General features: G+C 43.9%; 1 protein-coding gene across 1 annotated transcript in view; it reads right to left on the bottom strand.

Moving 5' to 3' along the window:
• Positions 1–18,686, bottom strand: part of LOC129695930 (uncharacterized) — a 154,488-nt gene that overhangs the window by 116,887 nt on the left and 18,915 nt on the right. The window contains exons 2-4 of the mRNA XM_055633409.1: positions 12,315–12,426; positions 9,261–9,427; positions 2,458–2,627 (exon numbers count right to left, since the gene is read on the bottom strand). Of these exons, the coding sequence (XP_055489384.1) occupies positions 2,458–2,627; positions 9,261–9,427; positions 12,315–12,414 (437 nt within the window). The 5' untranslated portion in view covers positions 12,415–12,426. The remainder of the gene's footprint in view (positions 1–2,457; positions 2,628–9,260; positions 9,428–12,314; positions 12,427–18,686) is intronic.

Below are 18,686 nucleotides of genomic sequence, written 5' to 3'. Positions count from 1 at the left end.
TTTCTACTTTTATGGAAATGTTTAGCTTAGTTTACTGTCACGTTTACTGAGTTTTCTCACCTCAGTATTAAATGACCTCCCCTTTATTCTAAGACTGTGGCCCCTGGTTCTGGACTCGCCCAACATTGGGAACATTTTTCCTGCATCTAGATTGTTCAGTCCTTTAATAATTTTATATGTTTCTATAAGTATCCCCTCATCCTTCTAAACTCCAGTGAATACAAGCCTTTTCAATCTTTCCTCATATGACAGTCCCGCCATCCCATGGATCAATCTCGTGAACCTACGCTGCACTGCCTCAATCACAAGGATGTCCTTCCTCAAATTAGGAGACCAAAACTGTACACAATTAGGAAAGAGAAAGCACGACTGACAAATCTGCCAGAGATCTTCAAGGATATAACAAGCAAAGTTGACAGAGGGCATCTTGCAGATGCATTGCATTTCTGGAAGGGATTTCAAGGCAACTGGTAGAGGAACTCAGCAAGTCAGGCAGCATCCGTGGAAGGAAATGGAGTTTACATTTTGAGTCGAGATGAAGTCTGAAGAAGGGTCCCAACCTGAAACATCTGACCTGCTGAGTTGAATTTGTGCTCATTAACTCTGACCTTCCAGGTCTCATAAGAATTTTGAAGATTTCAATAAGATAACCTTTAGAAACATAGAAACATAGAAATTAGGTGCAGGAGTAGGCCATTCGGCCCTTCGAGCCTGCACCGCCATTCAATATGATCATGGCTGATCATCCAACTCAGTATCCCGTACCTGCCTTCTCTCCATACCCCCTGATCCCCTTAGCCACAAGGGCCACATCTAACTCCCTCTTAAATATAGCCAATGAACTGGCCTCAACTACCCTCTGTGGCAGAGAGTTCCAGAGATTCACCACTCTCTGTGTGTGAAAAAAGTTCTTCTCATCTCGGTTTTAAAGGATTTCCCCCTTATCCTTAAGCTGTGACCCCTTGTCCTGGACTTCCCCAACATCGGGAGCAATCTTCCTGCATCTAGCCTGTCCAACCCCTTAAGAATTTTGTAAGTTTGTATAAGATCCCCTCTCAATCTCCTAAATTCTAGAGCGTATAAACCAAGTCTATCCAGTCTTTCTTCATAAGACAGTCCTGACATCCCAGGAATCAGTCTGGTGAACCTTCTCTGCACTCCCTCTATGGCAATAATGTCCTTCCTCAGATTTGGAGACCAAAACTGTACGCAATACTCCAGGTGTGGTCTCACCAAGACCCTGTACAACTGCAGTAGAACCTCCCTGCTCCTATACTCAAATCCTTTCATGGATGTGAACATGGCATCACATAGGGAGCCACGACGAAGACACTGCGCATGTCCACAGTGGCCCTGGTGTTCTCAGCTGCCGAGTACTGCGTCCCGGTCTGGTGCCGTAGCCCTCACGCCAAGAAGCTGGATGCTGCCCTCAACAGCGCCATGCGGACTGTCTCCGGATGCCTACGAGCCACCCCAGTAAACCAACTGGCCTACATCAGACGAGAAGCAGCCACGCTGGTCCTCTTTCGAAAGGCACAGTCCAGTGAATCCCACCTCCTCCATCAGATCGTCACAGAGACACCATGACGTGTTTGCCTATAGTCACGGCAACCCTTTTCCACGCAAGCCCAAGAGCTGCTCTGCACAACACCGGCTGATGCTTCCAAGGCCGCCTGGGTCAAGACGAGATGGAGAGACCAGTGGAAGTCAGCGGAACCATCTAGGCTACACCAGTACATCGATGACCCTATGGACGTCCCTGGCCAGGACCTGCCCCGAAAGCAGTGGACAACCCTCAACCACTTGAGGACAGGCGTCGGACTCTATGGAGTAGCGATGAAGAGGTGGGGCCTCGTGGACAGCGCCCGCCTCCTGTGAGTGTGGGGACCCAACACAGACAGTGGAGCACATGGTCACCAGTTGCCCCAAACACTGGCCACCCAATGGTGAACGAGGTCTGATTGGCCTGGACGATGACACATTGGCCTGGCTAGCCTCAACGGAGCTGCACGTCTAAAACACTTACCACAGAAGAAGAAGGAGATGTGAACTTGCAGGTTAACGCCAGCAGAGCCCAGGTGTTTTATATTTATTATATGTTCATAAGGTCATTATTTCTCCGTGCAGAATTAGGCCATTCGGCCCATCAAGTCTACTCCGCCCTCAATCATGGCTGATCTATCTTTCCCTATCCACCCCGTTCTCCTGCCTTTGCCCCATAACCCCCAACGCCCTTACTAATCTGTCAATCTCCGCCTTAAAAATAACCTTTGACTTGGCCTCCACATCCGTCTGTAGCATAGTTATTCGGTTAACTAAGGATAATTAGAAAATCAATTTCCTGCAGCAAAATGTGCTTTGATGACACAACATGACCTACAAACCATGAAGGGTAATTGAAGTCACGCTAGTAGAATATACTCAAATACATACATATCCAAAATATTTAGTACCTACCCGTACATCTGCATGACAAAACCTGGACTGCAATATCCACACTGGCTTCCATTGTAATCAGCAAGGCGCTGCTGGATTGGGTGTAAACCCTTCTTCACAGACCCCAGTGCCTCTATAGTGATGACATTATGGTTCTTTAGTGACAGCAAGGATCCGATCGGGCACAAACACTGAAAAATCCAATAATATGACATAATATATAGTTTAGAAATAAATCCACATGAAAGGTTAAAAAAACGGTACAACATTTATTATTTGTATCCTAATATTTATTGGAGTGCGTCATGCATAGAAATCAAAACCAGATCCGAAAACTCACAAAGCAGTTTTGAAGCCCATCCAGAGTGGGCGGCACAGTGGTGCAGTTCCAGCGCCAGAGACCTGGGTTCGATCCCGACCTCGGGTGCTGTCTGTGTGGAGTTTGCACGCTCTCCCTGTGACTGCGTGGGTTTTCCACCAGGCGCTCCTGTCTCCTCCCACATCCGTCAGCGGGTTTGTAGGCTGATTGGCCTCTGTAGATTTCCCCGGGTGAGGAGTGGGATTACTAGTGTGAACGGGTGATCAGTGGTTGTCGATGGCTGGGTGGGCTCAAGACCAGTCTCCTTGCTCCAAACTAAGCTAACATAAACGGTTGTCATAGAGTTTTGTAGCATGGAAACAGGCCCTTCAGCCCAACTCATCTATACTGACAAAGTTATCTAGATAAGCTAGTCCGACTTGCCTGCATCTGGTCCAAGGGGCGCAAAACCTTTTCTATCCACGTTCCTGTCCAAGTGTCTTTTAAATGTCTTAATTGTAGCTACCTTTATCACTTCCTCTGTCAGCTCGTCCCATATAGACCACCAGGGGCGCCTGGGAGATGGCAGTCCTGCTGGCAGTCTGTTCGTTCTTTTTCATCTTTTGTTATTTTCAGTGTTTGTTAAAAGTTTGTTTTATGTACTTCGGTTTGTTTTGTGTGGGGGGAGGGAGGAGGGATCGCGGGAAACTTTTTTTCAGGTTCCTACCTTCCCGGAGATGTGATCATTTTTCGGATCACATTCTCCGGGCTCTGCGGCCTACCATCGCTGGAGTTGGAGGCCTCCTCGGACTGTCGTGAGCTCCACATCGGGGCGGATCCCTTGCCTGGGATCGCTCCCACCGCGGCCTGCGGACTTACCATCAAGGGCTCACAGTCTCGGGAGAGGCTAGTCAGGAGCTCCAACCCCACAGAAGGTTCGACCAGCCCCGATGCGAGGTTTGATCGCCCGGCGCGGTGGGGCTGACATCCCCCCCGATGCGGGAGCTGAACTCCTCGACGCGCAGGGCCCGAACGCCGCCGGCTACGGGAGTCAAGATCGTCCCGTCAACGGGGGCTCCAGGCCCCCTACCGAGGAAGAACAAAAGGAGGGACATCATCACAGGGAGGAATGTGTAGGAGTCACTGTGGTGGATGTTCATGTTAAAATGTGTTCTTGAGTCTGTTGCTTTTAATTGTTGACTGACCTGGCCAATGAAATTCCTCATATGTTGCAAAACATACTTGGCGAATAAAGTGTGATTCTGATTCTGATATGCACCACTTTGTGTCAAAATTTTTATCCCTCACTTCCTTTTAAATCTTTCTCCTCTCACCTTAAACGTTTGCCTCTAGTTTGAGACTCCCTACCCGAGGGGAAGACCTATTCACCTTATGTATGCCCTTTCTGGTTTTATAAACCTCTCTAAGTTTATCCCTCAGCCTCCTACACTCTAGGAAAAACAATCAACACTATGTCTGAAGAAGGGTCTCGTCCCGACACGTCACCCATTCCTTCTCTATAGAGATGCTGCCTGGCCCACTGAGTTATTCCAACGTTTTGTGTCTAAGACTATTTAGTCTCTCCTTATAGCACAACACATCCAGATGCAGTAACATCCTTGTAAATCTTTTTTACACTTTAATACAGTTCTCAATGTTCTCCCCACCCTGCTTCATTCCCTCCCCTATTAGATTCCATTTCTAACCTATGCATGATGACACAGGATGAAGGAACTGATCAGGAACATGGAGAAGAGGCACAAATATCACCCCACTTCTCTTCATGGTAACATACACAGCACTGTATTTTTTAGCCTCCATAATACAATTCCATCATACAACCACCAAGGGCATGCTTGGGACCTCTGGTGTCTACAATAGCTCCTACTTCCCTGTGTCTTTGCTCATTCGTGAATGGTGGCTTCACAGTTAATAGGCACAGCAATTGCAGCAGCTGGTATACAACAAGCCACTGTTTCAACAAAAAGATAAAATAATACAGAAAGTAAAGTCAGAAGATGTGTTCACAAAGGGGGCATTGATCCGAGCAAGATTTATTTTTGTAAATAGAAATATGCAGAACCACAACTCAAAAGCACAGAAGAGGCTGGGGAAACATTTTGCATTTAAGAAAGCACATTTTCATTTACAAAAATAAAAATTTATATTATTCAGATTCAAAATGGTGACTTGATTATTCCAGATTAAAAATTAAAGAAGAGCATTTTCTCTTTCTGTGTTTAACCTTTCTGACGGCGCGTGTCAGTTACAAATTAAAGCAATATGCATATTGTTATTGCATATGTATATTCTTCCCAGTGCACTACTAATTATCTCTCTCAGTACAACTTTCATTAGAGAGTGCTCATGCTCACCACCTAGAACACCACAATAATTGCACTGTGGCACAAAACCAATGATTTCTGTTGTAAACAAATCTATTCCATATAAATTATTTATAATAAGCGTCACCACAGACTGGTGAAAAGGATTCGGAAAATTAATTTTGCATTAATTCTAGACAAGAGTGTTTAACTAACACCAGAACCTTTTTTCCCCGTTTTCAATTCAATGGAATCACAAACTCATTATTCAAGATCACCAAGTCGTCACATAATCTCCAAAATGGCCCAATTCACACTTAGTGGGGTTAATAATAATTGCAGCAGCTTGTATGCCATGTGTAACTGCTCCAACAGAGAGGCATGGTGGCGCAGCGGTAGAGTTGCTGCCTTACAGCGGTAGTTGCTGCCTTACAGCGGTAGATGCTGCCTTACAGCGGTAGTTGCTGCCTTACAGCGGTAGAGTTGCTGCCTTACAGCGGTAGATGCTGCCTTACAGCGGTAGAGTTGCTGCCTTACAGCTGCCTTACAGCGGTAGACAGCGGTAGATGCTGCCTTACAGCGGTAGATGCTGCCTTACAGCGGTAGATGCTGCCTTACAGCGGTAGATGCTGCCTTACAGCGGTAGTGACCCGGATCCGATCCTGACAATGGGTGCTGGCTGTACGGAGTTTGTATATTCTCCCCGTGACCTGCATGGGTTTTGTCCGGGATCTCCAGTTTCTTCCCACCTGTACTCCAAAGCTTGTAGGTAAATGGGCTAGGTATAACTGTGAATTGTTGCTAGTATGCAGGGATCGCTGGTCGGCACAGACTCAATGGGCTAAAGAGCCTGTTTCTGCGCTGCATCTCTAAACTAAAATAAACTAAAAATAAAGGGTGAAAACAGGAGCACACAATTGGTCGCAACTGATCTTGCACAAGTGCTTAGATGTAGTTGTAAACTGATTAACATGGTCTTTGGGAATGTTGCAAGTGTCAAGTGTCTGAAGGACATTGAAAATCTGAATCTAACAGTATAGGAAGCCATTCACTCCAACATGCCCGAGGATGCTAGCTGCAAGAGCAATTCAATTAGTCACCCCTCCTGTACTTCTTTGGAGTGTGGGAAGAAACTGGTGGTCCCAGAGGAAACCTAGGCAGGTCACGGGGAGAACGTACAAACTCCATACACACAGCACCCGTGGTCAGGATCGAAACCTTATTTCTAGCGCTGTAAGGCAGCAACTCTACCACTGCCCAACCGTGCCTCTGGTGGCCTCTAGTGGCCAGCAATCTTCAATGGAATCTAAAAGTCTTGTGGAGAACTTGAGACCCATTATTGTAAATAAATAAAGTTTAACTTCTACCTCTGTATCTCCGGATCCTCTGTTTCTCTCATTTAAAAAGTCATATCTAAAGATTAGCCTCTTGTGCCTGCTCAATCATAAGAGCAGTGCTGAGCAACGATCCACCTCATTGAAGACCCTGAGACTTTCTCTGATCGGCTTCACTGGACTTTATCTTGCACTAAACATTATTCCCCCATGTGTCTGCACTCTGCGGTTGGCTCAACTGCAATCATCTATTGTCTTTCCGCTGACTAGTTAGCACGCATGTGATTTTTCTATTACAAATCTCAAATTGTGGAATACAGAGGCAAATAAATAAATGATGGGTCTTTGTCCCAAACATTATGGAGGGCGCTGTGATATCCAAAAATCTAAGATATCTTTATTTAATATATTGAGAGACTGAGCTCCACAACCTACTTGGGCAACGAATTCCAAAGATTTGTTTAATTACGAAGAAATTACCTCTTTTCGCTGTCTTGAATTGTCAATCTGATTTTAATACTGTGATCCAATGCACTAGTAAACTGTACTTTGTTCCCTTTCCCCGCACACCCCCGTTCCCTGTGCCCTGAAAAAGTTACTTATAACTACTAAACAGGTTCGCTTCTTAATAAACAGACAACTCACAAACATTTGGTAGACCAGTTCAAAACTTTACTTATTATCGGCCGATGGAGGGAGAACTCCAGTCAAGTGAGCAATATAGACACTTCACCGTCCTCATCCACTTTCTCCAACACAGAATTACATCGTATCATATAGTGTTTTTTTTGTCACCTTAGTACATTCCACAGACATTAGTCATGGTCAGAGGTACAGAGAATAAAGGTTTCAACAGAATGCATCACATCAAAGACATTTTGTCATATGGTACAAGATTTTTTCATATTAAAGACTTTGGCCATTTGTTAATACCCCTTAGATGAATCTAGTTTCCTCTCTCGTCACTTCCTCTCTCATAAACATCGGACACTTGGTGCAAGGCATTTTGCATCAAAGAGATCAATCTAGCTGCTTCTCTGCTTCCTCTCTCGTCACTTGGGAGACAAATGTTATAATATTCATTATCTCAATACACAGCAACCAGAGGCAAACCTAAACGCCTGTCTGTATTATTCTACTGGAGAAAAGCCTAATTTGAGACTAAATATAACCTGTAAGCTAGCCCAGGAACCAATTTAAAATCTTCTTATATTTTTAACTGAAATCAGCCTTATCAGCCCCACCTGGACCCACGCCCATTGCTCCCCTCCCCTCCACCAACATTGCTTTCTCCAGCTTCATAATTCACAACGCTTCAATCCTCTTTGTCCACCACCTACTTCACAAAATTCCCCTCACATGTATCAACCTAGTGCTTACCAGTCTTTGTCCTGCCCCTCCTGTTTCAGCTTTTTCCCCTTCCCCCACCATCACCCTAAAGAAAGGTCACAACCCGAAACGTCACCCATCCATGCTCTCCAAAGATGCTGCTTGATTCGCTGAGTTACTCCAGTACTTTGCATCTTTCTTCATACACCAGCACCTGCAGTTCCTTGTATCCTACTAGTCAGATACATTCACTCTGTCAAACCCTGTAAGAACTTTTGTATGTTTTAATGAGGTCACCTAGTATTTGTTATTTTTAAGTTGACCTTGGACCTCCAAAGTAGAATTTAATCTTTTATGTTAGTCTTCAGAATCATTATCTTAACAGGACAAAGAGTCTCTGCCATGTGATCCAAGATGGCACCCAACGCAGGCAACTCTGTCACAGAAGTGGATCTGCAATCACTCCATATTTAAACCTCTACCCCCAGCAACATTTCCTACTTCTATTCCTGTTATTCCCTTCATAGTGTATCTGTACCCTGTAGATTGTTTGATTATAATCCTGTATTGTCGTTCTACTGAATGGTTAGCATTGTACCTCGGTAATCGTGACAATATACTCAACTGAAACATACCAATTAGAAAACCTGCCAAACAAGGATGATCTCAATGTTTATTTGCATTGATTCCATATAACCATATAACAATTACAGCACGGAAACATTCCATCTCGGCCCTACAAGTCCATGCCGAACAAATTTTTTTCCCCTTAGTCCCACCTGCCTGCACTCGTACCATAACCCTCCATTCCCTTCTCATCCATATGCCTATCCAATTTATTTTTAAATGATACCAATGAACCTGCCTCCACCACTTCCACTGGGAGCTCATTCCACACCGCCACCACTCTCTGCGTAAAGAAGTTCCCCCTCAAATTCAAAAAGGATAATTCAGTGATAGATGCACTAATACATTGGATATCTACAGAGAGTCACTTTTGTGTCACACAGAGAGTCACAGAGAGAATGCATTTCGTTGTCTCTGTACTGTACACTGACAATGACAATTAAAATTGAATCTGAATCTGAATCTTCATCCTGCGTTGAACAGTTTAGTTTAGTCTAGAGAAACAGCGCAGTTACAGGCCCTTCAGCCCACCGAGTCCGCACCGACCAGCGATCCCCGCACACTAACATTATCCTACACACACCAGGGACAATTTACACTTATACCATGCCAATTAGCCTACAAACCTGTACGCCTTTGGAGTGTGGGAGGAAATCACAGATCTCGGAGAAATCCCACGGGGTCACATGGAGAATGTACAAACTCCATACAGACAGCAACCGTAATCAGGATGGAACCCGGGTCTCCGGCGCTACAAGCGCTGTAAGGCAGCAACTCTACCACTGTGCCACCATGCTGCCATTCCATACCAGTTGCATGGGCCCCGCAACTGAAGAGGTGAAAATGTTTGAAAGAAATATATTAAAGATGCAACAATATTGCCAACTAAGAAGATAATAGTCAGAAGCTTACCGAGTTAATTGACTCTGTTCTTTTCTCAGGTCTCAAGGGGTCATCATATTCAACCACCACCACGCAACATCCACACCCACCTTCACGACACATCAGCTTCGTTCCACAATGCTGCAGGATGGTGCGCAGGTATTCAGCCAGTGACATCAGTGGATCTTTACATTTCACTGTTTGTTGAACAAAATATGTTAATACATCCAATTCATTATTAAAAAAGTCAAGCAAAAGGAAACATGTTTACAGAATGGAAGACAAGTGCTGGGATTGTTGATCAGAGGTGGCACGGTGGTGCAGCGGTAGAGTTGCTGCCTTACAGCGCCAGCGACCCGGGTTCGATCCTGAATAAGGGCGCTGTCTGTACAGAGCATGTACTTTCTCCCTGTGACCGTGTGGGTTTACTCCGGGTGCTCTGGTTTCCTCCCACACTCCAAAGGTGTACATGTTTGTAGGTTAATTGGCTTCTGTAAATAGTAAATTGTCAAAATGTATAGGATAGTGCTTGTATACTGGTTTGTGTGGATTCGGATAGGATAGTGCTTGTATACTGGTTTGTGTGGATTCGGATAGGATAGTGCTTGTATACTGGTTTGTGTGGACGGATAGGATAGTGCTTGTATACTGGTTTGTGTGGACTCGGATACGATAGTGCTTGTATACTGGTTTGTGTGGATTCGGATACGATAGTGCTTGTATACTGGTTTGTGTGGACTCGGATACGATAGTGCTTGTATACTGGTTTGTGTGGATTCGGATAGGATAGTGCTTGTATACTGGTTTGTGTGGATTCGGATAGGATAGTGCTTGTATACTGGTTTGTGTGGATTCGGATGGCTGCAGAGTCTGTTCCCATGCTGAATCTTTAAAGTCTAAATCCAGGGGATAATTCTAATGCCATCTCTTCTACTTTGGGCAATTGCTTCACAGAACACTTCATGCAGAATGCAAACCTTACCCTCATCTCCTGGTTATCTGTCACTATAATTCCCTTTTCCACGCTCTCTCTGTACTTGAGTTTGGCTTGACCATGTTTGTTTGCGGTAGTTTCTGATCGGATTTGACATTCTCACTGTACCTCAGTACATGTGAAAAATAATACACCAAATGCCAGCCTCCTGCACTGTTGTAAGGAAACTCAATGAGTGTCTTTCCCCTTTGCAAGGCTTCACATTTTCCTAGCATTACTAAGATGGGTGGAAGGGCAGGTAGTGTTGAGAAAGAAAGGGAATCTGCTGAAGTATTTGGACAGGTTTGGAGGGTGGGCACAGAAGTGGCATATGTAATGTAGCACAGCAATGTGTACCGTCATGCCCTTTGGTAGAAAGAATAAAGGCGTTGACTATTTTATAAATGGAGAGAGGATTCAGAAATTGGTGGTGCAAAGGAACTTGAGAGTATTGGTGCAGGATTCCACCAAGGCTTATTTTCAGGTTAAGTCGGCAGTAAGGAAGGCAACTGAAATGTTAGCGTTCATTTCGAGTCCTAGAATATAAAAAGCAAGGATTAAGTGATGAGGCTTTATAAGGGACTGGTCAGACCACACTTGGAATATTGTGAGCAGTTTTGGGACCCATATCTGAGGAAGGATGTGGTGGCATTGGAGAAGGTCTTGAGGAGGTTTACGAGAATAATCCTGGGGACTATTCAGTTAGCATACGAGGAGTGTTTGGCATCTCTAGGCCTGTACTCGTTGGAGTTTAGAAGGATGGGTAGGGTTAGACAATAGGGTGCAGGAGTAGGCCATTCAGCCCTTCGAGCCAGCACCGCCATTCACTGTATTCATGGCTGATCATCCACAATCAGTATCCCGTTCCTGCCTTCTCCCCATATCCCCTGACTCCGCTATCTTTAAGAGATCTGTCTAGCTCTCTCTTGAAAGTATCCAGAGAACCAGCCTCCACCGCCCTCTGAGGCAGAGAATTCCACAAACTCATCACTCTCTGTTTGAAAAAGTTTTTCCTCATCTCCTTTCTCATTGAAAACTACCGAATAATGAAAGGTTTAGAAAGAAGTGGATGCGACGAGGATGTTTCCAGTAGAGGGAGAGTCTAAGACCAGAGGGCACAGACTCAGAATAAAAGGCAGTATCTTTAGAATGGAGATGAGGAGGAATTTCTTTAGCCAGAGGGTGGTTTATCTGTGGAATTCATTGCCACAGACGGCTGTAGCGCCCAAGACTGCGTATCTTTAAAGCTGAAACTGAAAGGTTCTTGATTAGTAAGGTTGTCAAAGGTTACGTGGAGAAGGCAGGAAAATTGTGTCGTGAGGGAAAACTAGATGAGCCTTGATTGCATGGCAGTGCAGATTCAATGGGCTGAGCTGCCAAACCTACTCCTGTGTCTTCTGATCAGCAATGGCTTCTGTTTTATTCTCCAAGCAGTCAGCAGCTCCAAGCCTTACATGTTGACACTTGGCTACTTGGTTACCATGACTACTTACAGGTATTTCCAGTGCCGTTGCGTTGCTTCCCCAGCCCTACATGATACCCATACACAAGGATACAAAGTGCTGGCGTAACTCAGCGGGTCAGGCAGCATCTCTGGAGAACGCAGATGGGTGATGTTTCGAGTCCCGATCCTTCTTTAGACTGAAGTCTGAAGAAGGGTTTCGGCCCGAAACGTTGCCTATTTCCTTCGATCCATAGATGCTGCTGCACCCGCTGAGTTTCTCCAGCTTTTTTATGTACCTTCCTTCTTTAGACTGATCTGTTTCTAGAAGGGTCTCGATCAAACAGCTCCTACTCCAGCACTTTGTATCCTTAATAGAACACTGATAGTTTAATTTACCTCAAGTTTACATCTACAAGTCATCAATGTATACAAATGCTAACTAATAGTTTCTAACTTTTCAAGTCATCTTTAAGTGAGTGAAGGCTTTTGACAAGAAATGTATTTTACTGAGTGGGATTGGGAATGGTGATATCTGTGGAATTTGCTTATATAAAGGCATGTCATACATTGCTTAACTTGTCTCAAGTTGGGATCTTACAAAATTAAATGCTGAATATTAATTATAATATTCTTTTTATTATTCATAATAATAAGTTGCTGGCTTTACCATCATGGGAAACTCCGTTCACCGTAAGCAGGAGCTGGCCTGCAGTGGTTGACTCTTTGGTTAGACTACAACCTGGCTTCTGAGGCAACACCGTCGCCATGTTACTGCTAAGCTGTAACAAAAAAACAGAGCAATCAATTAGGGAGAAAAATATAAAACACATAAGCAGAATGAAAATGTGATAACAAACACCAAATATGAGAAAGCTGATGAAACGGCCTAAAATAAGCACAGGGTTGAGACATTTACATTTCTCAGCTTATATTCCGTTATCCCCAATAGTTTCATTTCCTTGTGTGAAACTGTGTGAAACCGTTTCCTTGTTGCATCTCTCAATGACTATTTAGTTTAGACACAATAAGGTTATATGGTCATAAGGTATAGGAGTAGAATTAGGCCATTCGCCCCATCATCCCTGGGATGGTTCAGGTCTTATCTGGCAGACAGAACTATATGTGTAAGCCTTGCTGGTTTTGAATCCTCCTCCGCTCCTCTGTCATATGGGGTTCCACAGGGCTCAATTTTAGGGCCCCTGCTTTTCTCACTGTACTTACTTCCTGGGTTCCATTCTTAGAAAGCATGGCATCTCTTTTCATTGTTATGCTGATGATAGCCAACTATATATGCCGCTGAGGAAGGAAGATGCATTCTCTGTCAAATCACTTCTGTCTTGTCTTGAGGACATTAAGTCCTGGATGGCCCTAAACTTTATAGGATTTAATGAAAAGTAGACAGAGGTGATATTGTTTGGTCCCAGTGGCTGCCGTGAACCTCCCCGTTGACTTCGATCGCCTGGCACGGTATGTGAAGCCAACAGTTTTGGACCTGGGTTTTAGGATGGACAGTGATTTTAAATTAGATCATCAAATAGGCGCGGTAGTAAAGTCCAGCTTCTTTCACCTAAGGAAGCTGGCAAAGGTGAAGCCCATTCTCGAGCGGCAGCATTTTGAAACAGTAATCCATGCCTTTATTACATCTAGGCTGGATTACTGTAACGCACTCTATTTTGGAGTTGCTCGATCTTCCCTGGCTCGTCTCCAGTTGGTTCAGAATGCTGCTGCTCACCTTTTGACTGGAACTCGAAAGAGGGAGCACATTACGCCAATTCTGGCCTCCCTCCTCTGGCTCCCGGTGCACTTTCGAGTTCATTTTAAAATTATTTTATTTGTTTTTAAATCTTTAAATGGCCTCGCCCCGCCTTACCTCTCTGAGCTGCTCCATCCATACGCTCCTGCCCGGTGCCTCAGGTCAGTTGATCAGCTGCTCCTGGAGGTACCGAGGTCTAAGTGGAAGCTCAGAGGGGATAAAACCGTCTCTGTTGCTGCTCCGGCACTCTGGAACACTCTGCCATTACACATCACTGTCCATCTTCAAATCCAGTATTAAAACACATTTATATTCCTTGGCTTTTGACCCTGCTTGAGATTTTGCTCCTGTTTTAGTGCTTTTAATGTTTTTTATTTTATTGTTTTTACTCTCTCTTTTAATGTTTTTATTGTCGTGTAATAATTTTCTGTCCATGATTAGTCATGTACAGCACTTTGTTGCAACAGTGGTTGTTTTTAAAGTGCTCTATAAATAAAGTTATTATTATTATTATTATCATGTCTGCTCCACCATTCAATCATGGCTGATCCATCTCTCCCTTCTTACCCCCATTCTCTTGCCTCCCCCCATAACCACCTGTACTAATCAAGAATCTACCTATCTCTGCCTCAAGAGATACCTCCAAAGACGTACAGGTTTGTAAGTTAATTGTCTTGGTTATCTGTAAAAAATGTTGTCCCTAGTGAGTGTAGAATAGTGTTAATGTGCGGGGATCGCTGGTCGGCACGGACCCGGTGGGCCGAAGGGCCTGTTTCCGCGCTGTATCTATAAACTAAACTAAAAATATCTATCGACTTGGCCTCCACAGCCTTCTGAGGCAAAGAATTCCACAGATTCAACACCCTATGCTAAATACATTTCTCTCATCTCCTTCCTTTAACATCATTCTGAAGAAGGATCCCAAATCCGAAACACCACCTATTCATGTTCTCCAGAGACGTTTAGTTTAATTGAAACCTGTATTGAGGTACAGTGAAAAGCCTTTGTTGCACGCTAACCAGTCAGCAGAAAGACATCTCTTAGAGGTAAACATGAAGTAAATGAAACCACCAGTGTCTATTAAGGATACAAAGTGCTGGAACAGGAGCTGTTTTGGATCAAGACCCTTCTAGAGACAGAACCGCTTCCTCCAGAGATGCTGCCTGACCCGCTGAGTTACTCCAGCACTAACTTCCTTTAATTCTGAGGCTATCCAAAGCCATCCACTCAGTAACTGATGCTGTCCTGGCCTGGATGTCTACCCTTGATCTACAACTTTAGGCTGTGCATGCCATACGCAAGAAGAATCTTACCAACATCTTATAATAATAATAACTTTATTTATAGAGCACTTTAAAAACAACCACTGTTGCAACAAAGTGCTGTACATGACTAATCATGGACAAAAAATTATTACACGACAATAAAAACATTAAAAGAGAGAGTACAAACAAACAATAAAATTAAAAACATTAAAAGCACTAAAACAGGAGCAAAGTCTCAAGCAGGGTCAAAAGCCAAGGAATATAAATGTGTTTTAATACAGGTACTGGTTTTGAAGATGGACAGTGAGGGGGCCTGTCTGATGTGCAACGGCAGGGTGTTCCAGAGTGCCGGAGCAGCAACAGAGAAGGCTCTATCCCCTCTGAGCTTCCGCTTAAACCTCGGTACCTCCAGGAGCAGCTGATCAGCTGACCTGAGGCACCGGGCAGGAGCGTATGGATGAAGCAGCTCAGAGAGGTAAGGCGGGGCGAGCCCATTTAAAGATTTAAAGACAAATAAAATCATTTTAAAATTAACTCGAAAGTACACCGTACTATCGTATTATTCACAATACGAACACAAATCAGCTCCTAAAACGAGTCAAGACCCTCTGAATTGTGTGTTATAATTTGATGGTTGCAACTGGGCACTTGGTTATAAGCTGTGGCCACCAATAGGAAACATGAGGTGAACAAAATCAGGGGAGAGAGACTTGGAATTAGGGTGAAGAGATTTAGAGGGGACATGAGGGGGATTTTTTCCACCAGAACGCTGGGCACCTGGAATACACTGCTTGAGTGGTGAAGCAGAGTTGCTGTCAACATTTAAGAAGTGTCTAAACAAGCACCAAATCACCCCGGCACAGAAGGCTAAACGCCAAGTGCTGGAAGATGAGATGGGTGGCCCCTGGCAGGCAAGGATGTGGTGGCCTAACAGCCATGTTGCACAAATGTTATGCCTGCTCCATTTTTCCTAAAGGCTAAACCACAGCACTGGTGCTGAGTGCATTGCCACCAGACATCCTTATCATCATACTCAGGGACATTCTCATTGCAAGTACAAATACTTACTGTTAAAGATAGACATAAAGTTCCAGAGTAACTCAGTGGGTCAGGCAGCTTCTTTAGTTTAGTGATACAGTGTGGAAACAAGCCCTTCGGCCTACTGACCCTGCCCCGACCTGCGATCACCCCACACTGTTTCTATCCTACACACGCCAGAGACAAGATACAGAAGCCAATTAACCTACGCATCTTTGGAGTGTTGTGGGAAACCGGAGCACCCAGAGAAAACCCAAGTGGACACAGGGAGAACGTACAGACCCCATACACACAACACCCATAGTCAGGATCGAACCCAGGTCTCTGGTGCTGTGAGAGCACAAATCTACCGCTGCTACACTGCGTTTCCAGTTTCTCTGGAGAAAAATAATAGGTGACATTTCGGGTCAGGACCCCTCTTCAGACTCACATGGCCTATTATTTTTCTCCACAGATGCTGCCTGACACGCTGAGTTACTCCAGCACTTTGTGCCCATCTTTAGTATAAATCAGCATTTGCAGTTCTCCGTTTCTACAGTAATACACACTGTTAACTGGTTATTTGTTTAATCAACAGATTTCCTTTTGCTTTTTCATCTCCCCCCACCATCCTCCACCCGAGCCTTTTATATGTCACCATTTTTGTCCTTCAGACTATCTGAATAATGCAATAGTGATGACATTTGTTTTGTAGTTTTAGTTTCAGAGATACAGCCTGTAAACAGGCTCTTTAACCCCAAGTCTACGTCGACCAGAGTTCACACAAGTCCTATGTTATTCCACCGTCTCATTCACTCCCTGCACATTAGAGATGAATTAAACTACAAACCCGCACGTCTTTGGGATGCGGGAGAGAACTGGAGCACCCGCAGGGAATGCCCGTGATCACAGGGAGAACATGGAAACTCCACACATACGGTACCCAAGGTCAGGATGAGGCAGCAGCTCTACAGTGCCACCCACATGTAGGATGTGGGAAGTGGAACCAACCTTGTCATAGTTAACAGTTAGTAGACTTTGGAATCTGAACACAAAATGTGGCATAACATTTGGGTAGGTGAGAAGGATGGAGAAAAAGATGATTGGGAACATATAAATTATTAAATGTGCACAATTAAATATTCAAATTGATAAAATGGAGTAGAATACAACGGAACCATTTAGCAGGACATGCACCATCTATGGAAAGAAATAATTCAGGATTTCTTGAATCTTCTAGAAAAAATATTTTTTTAATGAATTTTATTGAAAGAGAAGCTATTTTCCAGACTTTACTCCAATGGTATTGGAAATTATTTGCAAATTAAATATTTAATGACACCTGGACAATCGGGAACAAAAGCTGAAATGTCAGAAACAATCAACAGGCCAGGCAGTGTTTTAAAAGGATTAGTGTTACGGGTCAACAAACCTTGATCAGAAGTTCAATCAGAGAATATCAGTCTCATTATATTGTAGGTGAGGAATAAAGTCCAAATGAAAGAAGGCGAGTTCAGCAAAAATTGCACTAAACTTGTAAATCATTTTACATTCTACAAAGTCATACACTCTTAGGTATTTATATTGGGGATTAAATTACTTTTTTTTTTTTTTTTTTTAAATGGTGATTGCTTTTGTAAAACTAAATTTGTAAAACACTTTATAATGTTTTAACAGTGTTCATAAAAGTCCCATATGCCAAGTTCAATGCCCGAGTAGGAACACTAGCAAAATTGCGGATGACACAAATGGCAGTGTGAACTGTGAGGAGGATGCTGTGAGGATGCAGGGTGACTTGGACAGGCTGGGTGAGTGAGCAGATGCATAGACTGCAGTTTAATGTGGATAAATGCGAGGTTATCCACTATGGTGGCAAGAACAGGAAGGCAGATCACTATCTGAATGGAATCAAGTCGAGATCTGGGGGTCCTTGTTCATCAATCACTGAAAGTAAGCATGCAGGTACAGCAGGCAGTGAAGAAAGCTAATGACATGTTGGCCATCATAACAAAGAGGAGTTGAGTGTAGGAGCAAAGAGGTCCTTCTGCACTTGCACAGGGCTCTGGTGAGACCACATCTGGAGTATAGTGTGCAGTTTTGGTCCCCTAATTTGAGAAGGACATTCTTGCTATTGAGGGAGTGCAGCATAGGTTCACTAGGTTAATTCCCGGGTTGGCGGGACTGTCATATGTTGAAAGAATGAAGTGACTGGGCTTGTATACACTGGAATTTAGATGAATGAGACGGGGATCTTATTGAAACATGCAGTGCCCTCCATGTTTGTGACAAAGACCCATCATTTATTTATTTGCCTCTGTAGTCCACAATTTGAGATTTGTAATAGAAAAAGGTCACATGGGGTTAAAGTGCACTTTGCCAGATTTTAATACATTTTTATACATTTTGGTTTCACCATGTAGAAATTACAGCTGTGTTTATACATAGTCCCCCCCCATTTCAGGGCACCATAATGTTTGGGACACAGCTTCACAGGCGTTTGTATTTGCTCAGGTGTGTTTAAATGCCTCCTTAATGCAGGTATAAGAGAGCCCTCAGCGCCTCCTATCTGCTCAAGTTCAAACAAATGCCTCAAAACTCATTGGCCGGCGGTTCATTGTACAGCAAGACAATGATCCCAAACATACTGCTAAAGCAACAAAGGAGTTTTTCCAAAGCTAAAAAATAGTCAATTCTTGAGTGGCCAAGTCAATCACCCAATCTGAACCCAATTGAGCATGCCTTTTATATGCTGAAGAGAAAACTGAAGGAGACTGGCCCCCAAAACAAGCATAAGCTAAAGATGGCTGCAATACAGGCCTGGCAGAGCATCACCAGAGAAGACACCCAGCAACTGGTGATGTCCATGAATCGCAGACTTCAAGCAGTCATTGCATGCAAAGGATATGCAACAAAAGACTACTTTAATTTACATGACATTGTTGTGTCCCAAACATTATGGTGCCCTGAAATGGGGGGACTATGTATAAACACTGCTGTAATTTCT

This window comes from Leucoraja erinacea, chromosome 3, assembly GCF_028641065.1.
Source record: "Leucoraja erinacea ecotype New England chromosome 3, Leri_hhj_1, whole genome shotgun sequence".
Taxonomy (NCBI): Eukaryota; Metazoa; Chordata; class Chondrichthyes; order Rajiformes; family Rajidae; genus Leucoraja; species Leucoraja erinaceus.
Note: the sequence above shows the minus strand (reverse complement) of the source record. Positions and strands in the feature narration are given on the sequence as shown.